At 42.8% G+C, this 17,243-nt stretch overlaps 1 protein-coding gene across 4 annotated transcripts in view; it reads right to left on the reverse strand.

Annotated features, from left to right (window-relative positions):
- Positions 1–860: 860 nt before the first annotated feature.
- The window catches only part of ARNT2 (aryl hydrocarbon receptor nuclear translocator 2), a 99,449-nt gene continuing 83,066 nt past the window's right edge, over positions 861–17,243 (reverse strand). For 3 of the 4 annotated variants that reach the window (XM_027688297.1, XM_027688294.1, XM_027688296.1), the window contains 5 exons: positions 15,909–16,008; positions 13,256–13,394; positions 10,601–10,766; positions 7,915–8,051; positions 861–5,505 (listed from right to left, as the gene is read on the reverse strand). In XM_027688297.1, coding sequence (XP_027544098.1) covers positions 5,407–5,505; positions 7,915–8,051; positions 10,601–10,766; positions 13,256–13,394; positions 15,909–16,008 — 641 coding nt within the window. In that variant the 3' untranslated portion in view covers positions 861–5,406. The remainder of the gene's footprint in view (positions 5,506–7,914; positions 8,052–10,600; positions 10,767–13,255; positions 13,395–15,908; positions 16,009–17,243) is intronic. The other variant, XM_027688295.1, reaches the window with a different exon arrangement.

Below are 17,243 nucleotides of genomic sequence, written 5' to 3' on the forward strand. Positions count from 1 at the left end.
TCACAGCAAAACAGCTCGAATGGCACATTTTCATGGACCAACCTCTGTCTTTGGCACAAGCAAGTAGCGAGCAGAGCCTGACAGAGCAGGGGGGGCTGGTGGCTGAGTACGACTAAGTCCATCTGAGTGCCCCAGTTTCCATCAGGGCCATTCTCCACAAGCAGAGCCCTGAAAATGGAGTATGAGCTGTGAAAACACCACCTACCACACATCAGGAACACAGGCCCTGGGGCACAGCATCTTCAGCTCCTGCCATGGTCCAGTCATCAACTTTTTGGATTTACTAGAAAGGTAAATCCCGCTCACAAGCTATCAAGTTGGCAAAGAAACAGTATAAATGCAATGAAGAACCACAGTGAAAGGCAAATGCGCCTTACATAAGAAAGGCTGAAAAGGTCACCAGAATGGTTGTGGGAAGGATACAAGTATTTTTCAACTTTGAACAATGGGACCAAAAGGTGGACAAGGAAACCACTGTGACACCACCCCAGGGAGTGAATAAATATTGCCACAGACCATGAATTAACTCTAAATCAATTGTGCTCTAATGAAACCCCGTACAATACAGACACCGATTCACACACCTCAGCAAAACAGGCTGTGAATTAATGTTTTTCTGGAACTTCTTTTAGCAGTTGAGCTCTCAAACTATCGTTCCTCTCTTGCTCCCTCTGGACAGCCTTTACAAGACAGATAAAAGGGGAACATCCTGTCCCCAACCACAAAGTGCAGGAGGAGATTTCAAAGACAAACATCAATGCTTCATCTTCTGATTTCTGGCATGAATCTTATAATTCAGGGTTACTTCTTATTTGACAATTCCCAACAGTATATCTTACTTATTTACAGAAAGACAGGAATTAACAACAGCTCATGACATTTTTATTTTAATGAAATTTAAAAAGGCAGTTATTAGTTATACATACACACAACTGATTCTGTACTTGTTAGTCATAAATATAGAACATTCAGAAGTACAAAATACACTTTATCCACAGCACAATTTCACATCAATATGAAGAGTTTAAACAGATATGTAACCAAGTGACTAACAATGGCAGAAGCCCATTTTTGGAGTTGTTTTCTTTTTCTTTCTTTTCTTTCCTTTTTTTTTTTTTTTTTTAATACCATTAATCTACACAAAGTAATCAGTGCCCACAGTCATCAGTTTCATGAAATGCACTCTGGAAAAGACTGACCTTTTAAAGACAATTAGATGCCATCACCTTTTCTCTGCTCCATTAACAGCAACAAACTCAAGCCCACATTCTCTTCTTCTTCTCACAGTTAACAACTGTGAAAAATGGGACTCTGGCAAAAATCACCTGAAGCCAAACTTGAGCACTGCCAGGAAAAGTGAAAATATCTGAACTAGAAATTAGTCCACTCGATACCTTGCAAACAAAGAGCAACAGCAGTATGACACCAATAAGGCATTAATGACAAAATGGCTGTATTATTCTCGAAAAAAGAGTACACCTATGTATAAAAATATATGTCATAGCAATTGGGTAAATCCAACACTATTTAACACTGTGCCAAAAGTAATTAAGAGTTAAAAAGGCAGTTCTGCAAGAAGTATTTACAGTTTCATACTGTACTTCGAAAGAAAAGAAAAGGCAACAAAGCTACAAATGGAACTATCTGGTTAAAGCATCACTGTAGGTACTGCCAGTAGCACTTGCACAAGTAATGTGATGGAATCCCTCTTGTTAAACAGGATTTCTTGTCTGAATAAATGAATATAAATATTTTTCTAGCTAAAATCTTCTCAGTCTACATGTCTGCTCCTTGAAATAACTCACCCAGACCATCACTATGTGCAGTTTCTTGCTCCCTTAGTTTAAACCCCAAAAGATTCAGTTTCAAGAAACACTGTGTTTGCAACAGTTTGATCAGAAATCACGGCTTTATTTCCAGCTTAAAAAACACAGAAGAAACAAGAAATCCACCACCTGTGAAATTCTGGAAACTGGAAGCCAGAGTGCCAGCAAAGCTACACCGACGGCACGTAATAGAAACATCAGCATTCCCAATGCACCTTATAACTTCAGCTATAGGATATAAGTAAGTTTGCTTTAGTAACCAAACACGTGACAAAAAGATACAGCACAGCCAAGGCTACACAGCTTTGTCAGCCACAAGACCTGGGGCGTGGCTGTGGGAGAGGAGCAAGCCACGGACACGAGAGGGTGGAGGGAGGGCAGCGCAGGTGCCCGGCGGCAGCAAAGGCTCGACTTTGATCGTTTGCTTGGTCAGAAGCACAAAGTTGCCAAACTCTTTAAGCTCATTAATTGCTCCCTCCTCGCTGGCTCGGGAATGGCAACCCAGTGCCTCCCACACAGGCTGGGAGAGCACTGCAGAGATGGGATGGCCAGGAACGGGAGGGGAGGAAGGGTGGAGATGCCAAGAATAAAGCACCGGCTCGGGATGGCACAACAGAAACGGGGGGTGATAGTGGCTCACGGGGAGACCCCAAACCTGGCACTGTCCAGACTGCCCTTAACAGAGTAGCCCTTGCCTTTCCCAACCAGAAAGGCAGGAGTAGTCCACAAGGTAAGAAGCAGTCCATGCTCTGATCCCTCAGGTATACTGATTTAAAAAAAAATAATACTGTATTTAAAAACAACAACAAAAAAAGAGATGTGCTTGAAATTCTGCTAACAGTGCACTTCTAACTGCACAACCAAATTCTGTACATGAGAAGCCTTCTCCAGTAGTATAAAAACCATGATACACTGAGGAAGTTACCATTGCTGAGGTCAGGAGAAAGAAAATTACTTTAAAAACCCCATTTTTAAATTGAATCCAGGAAGTAATGTAAATTACAAACATACTTAAAGCAGTTTGTTGGGTAAAATAAGACAGAGGAACAGCATTTTTTCCAGTATTTTTTCACTTTGGGGAGAAATATTTTTTAAGAATTTTATAAGAAAGTACATTTATCATGTCAAGCATCTTCTGTGCAGGGACACAAACTGCTCACCTACTGCTCCCTCCCTCGTGATCAGCCCCTTTCAAGTCCCTGTACAGGCACTGAGTGCCTCGCTCAGCCAGCACAGCATCCAGGCACCTCTTACAGACATCACTGAATTTCACTCTGGGGCAGCAGAGCTTTGCCTGTCCAATTCCATGAGCACTCACTGATCCCAGCAGCACGAGGGAAAAGGGAGATGGCTCTGAGAGAATAAACATCCATGTATTTAAAAGAATAGTGCGTAAGAGCATGGCTTGCTCACCTAAAAAGGTGTTTTCCTGATCTCTGGGAGAGAAGAGATATGAGGTTTTTTGTTTGTTCTCAGTGTGATTTGGTGAGGCAGGCACAGACCAGGAGATCTGAGGCCTCTGAAGTACTGCATCTAGAGATATACAAAAATTTCCACCAAAAGGAGTCCCTAACCCCACTTGCTCATAGGGTTAGAGATTGGTCCCAGATTTAGTGAAAGAAATAGTAGGAAGGACTGGATATGAAACCTTCATGCTGATCTCGGAGAAGGCTGGGAAAGCAGTGTCAGATGGGCACACCACCACATAGCCAACTGTGACAGCTGTGTCCCTGGGCCATGCTCACAGCCCAAAACCTGCATGGCCAGAGTGGGCTGTAGGGCAGGGCCTGCCTGCTTCCCAGGACAGAATCCCGACAGGATGGACTGTGGTGATGTGCACTGTGCCCTCTGTCAGAGGCACCCCAGAATTCAAGAGGGGCTACGAGAAGGAAGAGCTTCGTGCTGTGAGGTCTAAGAATTACTGCACACACTGAGATCTTCTGGATGGGACTGTGCCCTGGGGTTGCTGTTTCAAGGTCCCTGATGGCCCTTGAATATGCAAAAGCTGAGGGAAGCTGTCCCCTTCCTCCTCTGCAAAGGCTGGCTACCACTGCCCAACCTCAGAGGTCGTGAACAACCTGCACGTGGGAACTTGGGGTTTCTTGTCCTCGTGAGCGATTCCTTCTCCTCCCATTCCAGAAGAAATGATCCGGATAAAAATTCCAACCTTACAATCCAACCTTTGTAACTCATCATGCATATGAAATACTGAATAAAAAAACTTCCTACCACATCTCTGATGAAGACATATGGTAGGCGACTCATCAAAGAGGAAGATGATTAACTTACCTCTGCAGAAAAGCATATGGCATTCAGAGTAGTCAAGAGTCCTCAACATACTTGGTAAGCTGAAAATCCCATATTTAACATAATAGGGTTAAAAGGGTTTAACAGAAGCAATTGCTTGGGAATCCAAGCAAAAATTCAAGTTATCACTGTGTACGCAGTGGACAATAGTCCAATCGATATCTATTACCAACTCACTCTAAAAAAATTATACACTACAAAACCATCTCACTGCTTGCAGCAAATGAGCTTGAATGATTTCCTAGTAACAGGCCACCACCCTGCACTGTTAAAATGTGAGGTTTCACAGTATAAAAAAGTACTTCACAGAAAGGAAATGCAGCTAATATAGAAAATGCAATATCGATGTGTTTACAGTCATTTTTTACGAGGCAATTTTTTTGAGAAAGCAAGAACAATAGAAATTAAAGCAGCCAGTGAGAAATGTACAAGGTTATAGGCCTCAATTCAGTGCAAAACCAGACTAATAGCTTATGTAAGTAAATGTTTGTTCTGAACAGAGAACCACCTGAATTAAAAGTAAGAACACCTATGTGAAGTGATGGAGATTCTCACGATATTCAAATCTGTCACATACATCATCAAACTCTTCAGTACACTCCAGAATGGACCCTTTGTAAAGGCAAAAGAAACCAGTACAGGAAATCACTTCATACAGCACAAGATATACATAAAGTACCAAAATGTACACACATTCAAGTTTAAGTTAGAAAAGGCAGAGCTGAACCTTCTGGTGAGAGAGGCCTACATTATGTTGCTTAATCTCAACATTTAAAGTGACCTAAAAACTACAAGAATCAAAGAAAACAGAATATTGTGTCTGCTTTCAGAAACTTAAGCTTAAAGCAAGGCATCGAAATCGAGCGGTAGGCACTGTAACGAGACATGACCTTACCTTTTCTCTGTTAGTCTTTGTTATTTTGTTATCTATTTAAAAATTACCATTCAAAGGAAATATTAGGTATCATTCACATTCAGATATTTAAGACTCAGAGATTTTTTTTTAAATCAAGCAAAGTTTTTCATCTCTGAGGTAGATGACAATAAAATTAAAAAAAAATGGAGCTGTCAATGAACACTAACAAGTGCTGGAGCTCCTCTGTCGGCACTGATGCACCCCAAGGAGGAGAGAGCAAGCCCTACACCACTATCTGAAACATGAGAAACGTGTCTTCTGGTTTAGTAGCTTCTACAGAAATGCAACACAGAAAAAGCAGCGCCAAAATTACACTGAAATGGCCTTGGAGAAGAACTTCCATTTCTGCTTTGCAAGCTACTCAGAAAATGGTGGAAACATGCCCAGGTCAGCAAAATCTTCAATGTTGTAATTGCCAGTGCCCTGCGTCGGATCCCCCGGCATCGGCAGCATGTCCTGCACGATAAGGAAAAATCAAAGTGAAGTGTCACTTGCTAACACATTATCCAGACACAAACTGTTTCCTGTTCATCTTTTCAGTGTAAAGCCAGAAAAGGCCAGGTTTAGATAAATAAGGTGAAAACCAGACTTGTGCAGGGGGCCGGGCTAAGGTTTATGTGCTACTTATGGTTTGCTGGAGTGTTTCTGAGCAAGAGGTGGGACTTACGCAGCGCAGAAGTTTTGGATTGCTCCTCTGAATGAGGCACACTTGAGCTGCCTCTTACTCCTTCCAGACTGGAAGAGCTCCCCTTGGAATGGGTAGCTACACATGGAGAGAGGCAAACTCTCTGGTTTCACTACATGGGAAGTATGAAACACCTCACAGGCTCAAGCTCCTGTTGTATAAGGGTGGGTTTGGGCAGGGTCTCCTCCTCAGCACTCTCTGAGCGAACATATTAGTGCTCTGCAGAACAGTAAAGACTGGACACCCACCCCAGCTCACAGGATGCCCAAGCAGCCTTCATGACTGTACAGAAGCAGAGGAAAAAGCAGGAACTTCTCAGGAGAAATGGGATTTCATGGTAATTGCTCCCACGTGTCTTGAGCCAAGTGAGGTCTCTGCAGGAGGCTTCAAAAAATACTCAACCTTTCCTCTCAGCCGGAGATCGAAGCCACAGGGAAAAGATATCCCTTGCTGGGAAAACCAGAGTTTATGCTTGCTTTTCCTGTCAGCCCTTACAATAATAAGCTCTTACTGCAAAGCCAAGTCTTGCCAGGGATGGCTCATTATCCTCACAATAAAACAAAACCAAAAAAACAAACAAGAAATCTCACAGGATCTGCTCTGTGAAAGAATAACTCAGAGAACTGCTGCGTACTTGGAAGTCACCCCAAAATAAAGACTGATTAAAATCCATCTGAGGTCTTCATAGTATCCCTATGATGTGGTTGTGAACACAACTGGCAGTGTCTGAGCTGCCAGGGAGGGCCTTCCTTTTCTGACCAAAACTTGCACTTATTTAATGTTTTCCCACATTCTCTCCCAGCCAAAGGGAAGTTGTAGATGCCCTCATCAGTTTACATTTCCATCTCTGAAGGCATTTCTGCTGCTGGGGCCTCTAGGACGACTTCTCCTCAGGTACAGATCCAGCAGGGTCCCCTCTCAAGTCTGCCTCTCTCGTTATGTCCAGCTAACCCAAGGCTGGCTTTGGGCACAAACAATCCAAGCAGCTTCTTGGAGGCCTCTGAACTGAGTTCATCCAAGTTTCTCATCACACTCAGTTATTATCCTAATTCCCTCCAAATGCACGCTCACCTCCAAGAGGTCTGCAGGTGAGCCCAGCTCTCCTTTTCTCCTCTGGTCTTCTTCCCACTAATTTATTGAAAATTTTATTGGGACACAGCACTTGCCTGAGAGACAAGCAAGACCCTGCTTGGAGCCCAGTGTCTCTGTTGGCCATCAAACTATGCTGTCACTGGATTCCAGCGGAATCTGAATATTCTTTTGGGTTAAAGTACTTGCAAAGTGATTAAACTTCGCTAACACAAAGAGATGCAGCAGATTAATCTTGCCTGGGTCATGGGCTTAAAGCATGCAGACAGGTAATTATTCCAGAAGTAGTGCTGTTATTTGTTTCTGTGTGAAGCAATGGTTCATTCACACAGGAGTATTTCCATGCTAACATCTCTTCTGCAGCGTTCCTGCAAGCAACTGTGCACGAGCCTGGTCTTGCAGGTGAATTTACTTTCTAAAAGATAATGAGGTGCCCCACTTCTAAACCTTGCTTGGGGCTTGAACTGTCTTTCCTGCATTTATCTGCATTGTTTTCTTGGAAACAGTCTTCTTGATCTAATTTAAAACCAGTTATACAAGGACAGTGATGGTATTAGTTAACTTATCATGTCCTACTCCACCTGTAGTGAAGGCTCAAAATTACAGGTAGTATTACAAAATTAGATAGTTGAAGAGGATTGTTTACCACCTATCTGATATCTGACTGGGTTTAACCTTAAAAAATTATCGGTCACTATCTTCTACACAGTATCAGACTCCTTTCCTGCTTGAACTATCAAAGACAAACACACTGATGTCTAATTGGACTTGACTGAGATGTTAGAGGCCAGAACCAGGATAAGAGAGACACTATACCTGGGAATATTCCTTGGGTTCTTTGCAAAAGACATGAGCCCTAAGTGCAGAGTGCAAAGAGATGGGGAAATAGCATTTTAAATCAGCAAAGATGCTGTTCTGCGGCAGGAAACAAAACCAGCTCAGTAGCTCAACAGCAGTGCAGACCTAGAGCAGCACCCAGCAGGAGGGAACTGCCCCAAGCCCTGCTGCATCCTGACCCTCGAGGGCCACGGCTCTGAACTCAGCAGTGAGAGGCTGTCAGAGGGACTCTGGGCTCGCTGAACTCTCCTCACCTGGAACACCTCGGTCTGGCTGGGCTGCGGGTGCGAGTGCTGGTCGCTGCTCTGCTGGTTGTGGTGTTGGCTCTGCCACTGCGACCAGACTTCAGAAGGTCTCCCCTGGAACTGGCCGCTGCTCTGGCCACCTTCGGCTGGATGGGGGGAGAAAGGGCACAAGTCAGACAGCAGCTCCTCCAAAACACCTGCCTCCTTTGAGGCATCATCCATCAGTGCCTAGGTTTGCAAATAAGTCCTAGAGAAAAGATCCCAAGGGACACCAGCCCTGTGGGGTGGAAGCGAAAGGGAGTTTCAGCCCTGACTGCAGGGCAGGGGCCAACCCAGGAGCAAAGCTCAGGGCCATGGCTGCACAACCTGGCAGGTGAACTGCCCACAGCAGAATGCACAGTGACACCACAAGCCAGGCATGGGAAGACAATTTTCAAGCATCCCCCCAACATTTTTTAATCGCTATAAGGAGTATTTGCCATTTCACTTAAAAACCAAACTGCACCATCTGAATGCTCTCTCTCTTCAATTCTCTGAATTGTTGCACAGCAGTGGGTGCACAGTTTCCTACCCATCTAAGAAGCATGTAAGCAGATGTAAGATTTCTCAAGCAGATGTAGAAACAGTGAGATCAACACACAACAGCCTCACAGTATTAAATGCAAGCATTACTGCATTGAATGCAGTGTTGTTTGTTGGACTATCCAACATTAAAGATGCAAAATGATTTATTTAACACACCGTTTACAGCAAATTATCATCCTGTTCCTACGGTGATAGTTTCTTAAAAGTCTGAGGCCATTTACATTTCACAGAGTAACACAAACAGCAAGGCTTTATAGTAAATACACTTAAAATGATGATTTCAGGGAGATTTAATTTCTTCTGGATAGTCTACCAGAAAAAACACATGTTGGTTACCTGTTACACATACATTTTTCACGAGTACAGTCACAGAGCACACTTAAGCTGAACTCATTTTACCCTGTATTTCTAGAGACTGGCACTGTAGTGTAATATTTCTGGATAATTTTCCTTCCGTTATTTACAGTATGTCCTTCTAAGAATTAGCACTTTAGAAAGCTTGCCACTAGGCTTATGTTTTTCCTCCAAACATTTTTCTTCTTTTTCTTAAAAAAAATGTTTTTCTATATAACTACTCCAAGTATTTTTGCCTGTTTCCCTCTCACTGTAGAGAATCAAGCTGTGTATATCTGCTTCTTCCTGATCATCATTGTCCTCTGCCAAGGGTGCCAAGTTTCCTGTGCCAAACTTCCACACATGTGCTATGACAAGTCTTTGATAACCAGACTCAGTCATGTCAAATCAGCCCCTACTCACAGTCATGGCATCAGAAAATATAGAAACACCTGCTCAGTCCAGTCCTTTTGGCTACCAGCTAAGCCATGCAACACAGATAAAGGGAACATTTTACAGGAAAGTAAACAGGCTGCAGTGATGTATTTCTATCACATCAGAAGTAGATGATTACAGCTCTTCCCTTACTGACATTACCACAACCAGTAATTCAGCTGACTCAGAAACCCTGCAGCCATTTTAAGGGCCAAAATAAAATTCATCCAAGTTACCCTTTAAAAGAAAGACTGCAAGTTTGGTGGTTGTTTTTTTTTCCCTCAGAACAATACACTGAAATTAACTCAGTGAAGCAAATGATGCTTCTTTTCAGCAGAGCAGTTACAGCCAGCCGGCGGTCGAAGCCATTCGTCTCCGTGAAGGCTGTTATTAATAGCATCCAAGCTGATGTAGGTCAGGAGATGTTTCTCATTAGGTGAAAGGGTTCTTGCCAAGTAGCTTAGGCCTGAAATACAAGCCTGTCTCATAAACAAATGTACAATGCCTGGTGGAAATGGAAATGGAGGCAGAAATAAGCTCTGTGGGAAGAGCTCCCTTTCAATGCACTTTTTCTAGGCACGGGTCTGCAACGGGGCTGCACCAGCTCTGTTCCCAAGGGACAAGGGAAAAATGGCACACATTAGCTCACTGCTACCTATGCTTTTTGGAATTGCACATTATTACCAGCCAGTGACATTTCTCACGGAATTCACGTGTGTTTATCATGGATGGATTCACTGTATTTTTTACTCTTGAATATTATTCTGCACTGGGTCATGGTCTGAAAGCCATTAAATTACCATGTAATAGGAAAAGAAAACCATTGCAAAACATGGCACCTACTCTGATTAAGTTAGTAGCAGTACAAAATAAATCCTGTTTCCAGCCAAACTCCAACACACCACCTCTGTGCAAGAGGACGCTGCCATGCAGTCAGAAAAGATGAAAAATGAACAGAACACAAATTTGTGCCACTTAAGTGTTCTCCTGAGAAGTGAAAAGAAACTGAACCTGCTGACCACAATCAGGGAGGATTTGTACTAGTAATGTAAGCAACTTCTGATTCTTTTATGACAGCATTTACTGGGGAAAAATAAGAAAACTTCCCTCATGCCATAAAATGCCACAATAATCTGAAGTGTGTTGGATGTAGAGCAGATGCAGCGTGGAAGAAACAGGTCAGCTTTGTTCCCTGTACTCAGTAGATGAAAGCAAAACGCTCTCATCATCTGGGCTTCCCAACTGACCCATCAAAAGAACAGGTTGGAGGATTTTTAATGAAGTTAATACTGGAGAGTTTCATTTTTATGTGCATTTCTGTGTTAGATCATTTAAAACTTACCAAACCCTGCACTTCGGTTTGCCAAGCTGGAGTAGGCATTCCCACTTGGAGAAGAGGTGGCTGGGCTGGAAAGGGGGCTGTATGACGATGGATCAGCTGGGTAGGTGTGACTTGTTCCAATCCCAAAGGGAGATGACTGAGCCTTGCCAGACTGAGATGGAATTTGCTGAGGAACGAAGGGTAAAAAAAAGGACAAGTTTTATTGTTGAGGAACAGCACAGCAGAATCACTTTTTAACAACATAAAGCAAAGACTAAGTAAACTCTGTAGATGTGAACAGGCACGTTTTTCCTGTCTCAGCCATATTTCATTTCTGTCAAAGCCAGCTTACTGCTGCAGAAGGAACACAACAGACTGTAAACCAACACTTACAGCTCTCCTGCTGATTAACTCACATGTACTCTGTGTCAGAGCTATTTGGAAAACCAGGATATCCTTCACTTCTATTACAAAGATGAATCTCAAACTGAACATGTATAAAGAATTCACCTTTATTTTCCAGGTGTATTGATTTTGCAGTGCCACAGTAAAATCACAGTTATCTGAACATCTTGTAGAATACACCCAGTTCTCAGATGACCAGAGTCTCCAGTGCTTGGTAGTAAATGGCCAAAGAAGTTTCAAAGCTAATGAGCTCCCTTCTCTCCCTGCCTATGAAATACAGGCAGCAGTAATTTTGCCTTGTAAAAGGCTTGGGAGGGTGAATCACCAGCCTTGGGAGATGGGAAGAAACAGTCTAACACTACTTTCACTGGGCAGCTGAGGTAATGCAAGGGTACTACAAACCAGCTTGATGTCATTTCACCTACACAGTGGCTTCATCATAGGATCCCCAAGAATGTTACACAAATTATTAAATACTGGAGGCTGCTTTGAGACACAAACAACATGTACAGAGACTAAAGGGGTGAAGTGTCTCATCCAAAGTCACGTGCTACAACAATGTTTAGTGCTACAGACAGAATCTGCTTATAAACTATTTCCCACAATATGAACAAGTGCAGCAGTCCCACAAAAAACTCACTGGCTAAGCAATTTCACAAACAGAAATTAAAGGTGACTACATCTCTGGATGCCTCTAATGATGTGCACTGTTACTGGCAACCAATGCACAAAAGTGAAGCTATTCCTGCCTGGAAGACAGGGACAGGGAACAGAATGAAGCCCCACAATCCAAGGGGAAAAAGTCAGTGACCTGCTACAGCACTCAGACACACACAAGTGTGTCTCGTGTATGGGGCTGGATGGGATCCACTCAAGGGGACTGAGGGAGTTGGCAGAAGTGCTCACTGGGCCACTTTCCATCATTTATCAGCAGGAAAAATATCTTCACCAAAAGGGTTGTCAGGGACAGGAAGACGCTGCCCAAGGAAGAGGTTGAGTCACAATCCCTGGAGGTGTTTAAAAGATGTGTAGATGTGGCACTTGGGGACATGGTTTAGAGGTGGAATTGGCAGAGCTGGGTTAATGGTTGGTCTTGATGATCATAGAAGTCTTTTCCAAACTTAATGATTCTATGATTTTTGGAAAAATGCAGGGAAGCTGAGGGACTAAAACAGATCCCAACAGGCACATAACATGAGGAAGATGCTATTAAGTCTTCAGTTCAGTTCCAAGCCAAGAAATTGCACATTTCTAAAGGTTTCCACAATGGCAGCGAGAGCATGTCATGTCACTTCTGCAAAGCTTAACTCTATTTTACTTTATTTAAGATGGATAAATGAATTCCAATTTCCTTATAATCACACACAAATTCCACTGACTTGAACAGAATTTGTGCAGTAGGAGGGATGAGTAATTTCTTTTAGCCATTTTCAGCACCCTCCATATCATTTAAAAAAACAAGTTAATGTTATGACAGGATTTCCTTAACCAGGTGTGACAGATAATCATGGCACACTGAGGGCTGGGAAGAATCAGAGATTGATGTGGAAACAATTCAGTTGCTGAAAAGTTACTTAGTGCCCACCCCAACATGCCATTCCAGCCTACCAAACAATGGGAAGTCAAGAGTGATTAAGAGCAGCATTATTAAGATCAAACTTGACCATTTCATATTATCTGTCTTCTAACAGAGTTTCAAACAGGTTTTTTTTTAATTGTTACACAGAACAGGAAGTGATTTCTGGGCTAACATTGACAAGCACAAGGCATCTGATGGAGGTATGTGCTGTTTCCTCCAGCACACGACACAGTGTGAGCTACACTGGGCAGTGCTAATGGAAGGGCAACAGGCTGAGCAGCCTCTGCCCTGAATTCACGCCTGGATTTGTATGTGCTCCTTCTGTCGACCCTGATAACTGTGGGTAACATTGCTGGGTGCAAGGTCCTGGTCCCAGAAAGATTTAATTCACAGGCTTAATACTAAACCAGAAGATCTGTCCTCTTTTACTTCATCCAGTGCACATACAGAACAAATGCAGGACAAAGACCTTCCTGGGCTTTAGGTCAGCACAACACCCAGTGCAGTTACACCCAGGGCAGCTGTCTCAGATTATAACAACCTGCCAAGGAACAGAAGCGAGGTACTGATTCCTCTCCAACCACAAACTAATAACATTCACGTTATAAATGAGCTTTACTAATTCTTTTGTAAAAAGCAGAGAGATTGCAAATCTTTAATGACCGTGAAAATAAAGCACTTTAAATCAATACCTGTCCCGGGAATGGTGGCCGGTTTCCTGTCCAGGCCACCTGACTCTGGTTCAGCTGGCGAGATATCTGTGTCAGGTTCTGGCCTGTTGATGAGGAAGACTGGATGTCGTTCACACCAGGCACATGTACCACAGACGAACTAAGGGAACAGAAACCTCATTTGTAGGGTATATTCTCAATGCACAACCTGTATTCCAGATATGAAAATGCTGACAGTAACGATAAAATGAATTATTCAATCTGTCTTGATAAAAAATTACTTGAAACCATCACAAAACTATGAAACACACTGGTATTCTAAAATGTCAGTTCAAATAGACACAGTGGGCAAAATTATTTTTAATTAGACTTCATTAATCTCTTTGAAAGGGTTTCTAAGAATAAAATTGTTCTCACACACAGTGCATAAACACTTAGCCCCATACTAGTTTACCATTTAACACATTAAAAAATCTCCTTGCAGAGAGTATTCAAGCAGGTACTTCATTGTAAATTTGTGCTTGAAGTCAACAGTATTTAAGCATTTGCTTAAATGCCACTCTAAATGAAGATAGGCACAAAAGACAACACTTATAAGTACTTCTTCATTTGTTTCCTGCCTGGGAAATGAAGAAATATGGGTTATATATTAAAAGTTAGGCTTTTAACTCCTTTTTTTTGCTAATTGATGCTAAAGAAGAGCATGCAGTTACATACCCAGGTGAAAGAATAATCAAGACAGGAAGTTAAACTAATGTAATAACTTTGGAATAATAAAGTATTTCCAAAGGAACTTGTTTATACATTAGCTGTTCCCTAATTACTGAATTTCACTACAGAGAAATACCCAGAAATTCCTAATTATAAATAAAATTCTATGAAGGACTGTTACACTTCCTAATTTTACTTTCATGGAAGTCTTGAGCAACTGAATCTACACAACTACACATTGTGAATGGGCTTTTATATACAAAAACATTTAATACTTTACATGTCCTATATAAATGAATATAAATGAAGACACACCATACAAAACCACTTTTGTGCATCAACTGAAACAGTTTGTTCTTTTCTCCAATCCCTTCCCTATTGTTTATTTTCACAATCTTACAGAGAAAGAACGGAGCAGATTGGGAAAAGAAGTAAACAGGACTGAGCAGAGAGAAAGCTGGAATCAGAATCCTTGGAAAAGGCTGACAGAATCCCTCCCAGAGTGTAACCAAAACGTGTCAGGCATTTGAATATGGCCGTTGTTATTCTGGCTTTCTTAAGCTGCCTAAAAGCAAAGTGTGTGTTTAGAAATTCTTTATAGAGTTTTTCTATTTTTTTTTTTAATTTTTATTTTTTACTATCACAGAGATTCCAAAGAGGGAAACGTAGATCAGAAAGTCCATCTAAACCTAGCTGAAGCACAGAGCAGCTGCTGGGGAGGGCTGGCCCTACTGCCTTCTCAGCTGGACTGGCAAGTCCCATCATCTAAAGAGCTTGGATTGTATCTGGAATATGTACTTTGAAAACAGGATTCTGCAAAATAGTGCCCAGAGGCTGCCCAGGCTCAGTAACTGAATGGGCCAGGCTGGAGATTATTCAAGGAGGACAGTTCATTGAGGGTGGAAATGCTGGCAGAAGTGCAAGCCACTGCTTGATGTAAGATGTAACAGAACAGTAGTAGGAAAAAAGCAATAGTTAAACATCAGGAATTAACAAAAGAAACAAACAAAACGCATGCCAAACCCCAAGATGGCAAGTCTTATCCGGTAATATACAATATCCAACTAAAAGACATTTTAATTTACTGTCATATCCCCCCAAGTTATTCTTGATTTTAATTTGGAAAACACACGCACGGGAATTTTATTTCTCCCAACTGAGATTATTAGCAATTACAACTTTAAGAATACATTGGTTTAAATAAAATCAGCATTTGCAAATGTTTTCCAGTTCCTGGAACTGACAGGCTCTGAATGGCTGTTCCTTCACTTCCACAACCTTGGTTTGTCTGAATAGGAGAATGAAACTCCAGTATGACAATCCCAGAGCGATACCAAAAGGCACTAAGGTAAATACCATCACTGTTATCACACTCTCAGAAAGTGACTGGAAATGACAGACACACAGAATAACTCAAAAATGCCTCGGAAAATGCCAGACTGCCATCTTATGTGTATTTGGGAGCTGCCTTAGAAAACTATTCATGCCTGTGTCCCAGTCCTGACCTGGGACTGTGGATGCAGCATCCCTCTGTTCCCTTTGGAAAGGTATCCACATTGATGCCCTTCAAGGCAGGCTGCAGGAGTACTGACAGCTGTGAGTGCAAAACAAATCTTTGCACCTCCCCACCTTGGCTGAATATTCCTCAGATTTCTGAGCCTGCTCCACCACCTCTCAGATTTATTTCCCTTCAGCATTTGTTGTTGCTTCTTAGCTTTTTTCCAATTACATGATCACAGCAAAAGGTATCTACTTACAGCCAATAATTCTGAGATACCCAAATCACCTCAGCTTGTAAACCCAGTTTAAGTGCTGAGACACCACGTAGCAGGGAAGTGTAGACAAAGCTAAATTCATTCACATAAAGAACACCCTTAGGTTGGTATTTTTTCCACTAGATCGAAGGGGAGCAGTCCCCCACTCTCAGACAGAAACTGATACATTCAGGATCTGGACTAAGTACCTGAAAGTCTTTCCCGAGTGTCCTGGCTGAAATGGGCTTCCCTGTGAGTAAAGCTGCTGGTTTCCTGCTGTGGATGCCGAGGCCATCATTTTTTTATCTGCTACAAAAGAAAAGCAAATCACAGAAAAAAATTAATTCAGGGGATGAGAAAATGAAGGAAAAATTATTTAAAGACAATTGCAATGTGTATAGGCAGCAGGGAGTTTTCTTTCCTTCTTAAAGCTTTATGAAGAAGCCCCAGGGAACACATTAGGAATGACACAAAAGGGCTGTATGACAATTCAGTGTGAAACCAGAGGCACAGCTGGTTTGTGTCTCCTTCATACCCTCCTCACAGGCCATACCTCATTAATGCCATTGTTTGCCTGGAACACAGCACTGGGACGTGCCCTCTGGCCACACAGCCCCGACCCACTGGAAGCTGGAAGCTGCTCCTGACCACGCAGGCAGGAGCAGGAACGTGAGACAGAGCACAGCTCTGGCTGAGGTGGGGAGTGAGGGGTGCACAGGTCCCAGCTACAGACTGGAAGGGGAACAAAGGTTTTCTGGAAGAAAGATGCTCAGGGGGATGGAGGAATGTCACATGAAACATGGTCTGAAGAAGGTTTGATGCATGTGCACCTCTGGGGCTACCTGGGAGTGGCCTCAGGTGAGGGTACATTTCTGGCACCAGGAAAAGCCCTCCAGGGCCACTGCTGTTACCACAGGCTGCTTGCACTGAGGTAGCAGCTGAGAGCCCCCACCCTGCTGGGTTAAACAACCCAAGGAACGGTGCCAAAGAGCCCCTTTCCTGACCAGGTGACAATCTGCTTCCCCTGGGATAGCTGGAGAGGAGCAGCCACCTCCCAGGCAGCCTGGTGGCACATCTCAGGCTGACCACCTGAGAAACTGGGTGATCCTGCAGCCCCCACCTGCATCTCAGTCTCACAGGTGTCTGAGTGCCACAAGACTTGCACACCTGAGCCGCAGCAAGGCAAAACACTGGTCTCTCAAGGATTTTGCTGTCCCATATGTGGCTTGAGGGGGCCATGAAATAGGATGCAAGAATCCCAGTGGGATGTGAGACAAATCAGTGTAGTGAATAACACACAAAAGAAGATGCCATTAACTTTTATAGTCTACTCTTAATGTGGCAACTGGAGATCAATCTCTAATTGAATGAAACGAGGTTGGGTGAACAGCACCATTTGGTCCCTTAATTTAATTAGCTGGCACTGGATTATTCCAAAGCCCAGGGAAATCTCACTACTACTGCTTTTCTTAAAATAATTTCCAGGTCTGCTCCACCATCCTTTATTCACTTTCTTAGCCTTCCCTCCAAGCACAAAACACCCT

This window comes from Neopelma chrysocephalum, unplaced genomic scaffold (assembly GCF_003984885.1).
Source record: "Neopelma chrysocephalum unplaced genomic scaffold, ASM398488v2 Primary Assembly neopelma1_75, whole genome shotgun sequence".
Taxonomy (NCBI): domain Eukaryota; kingdom Metazoa; phylum Chordata; class Aves; order Passeriformes; family Pipridae; genus Neopelma; species Neopelma chrysocephalum.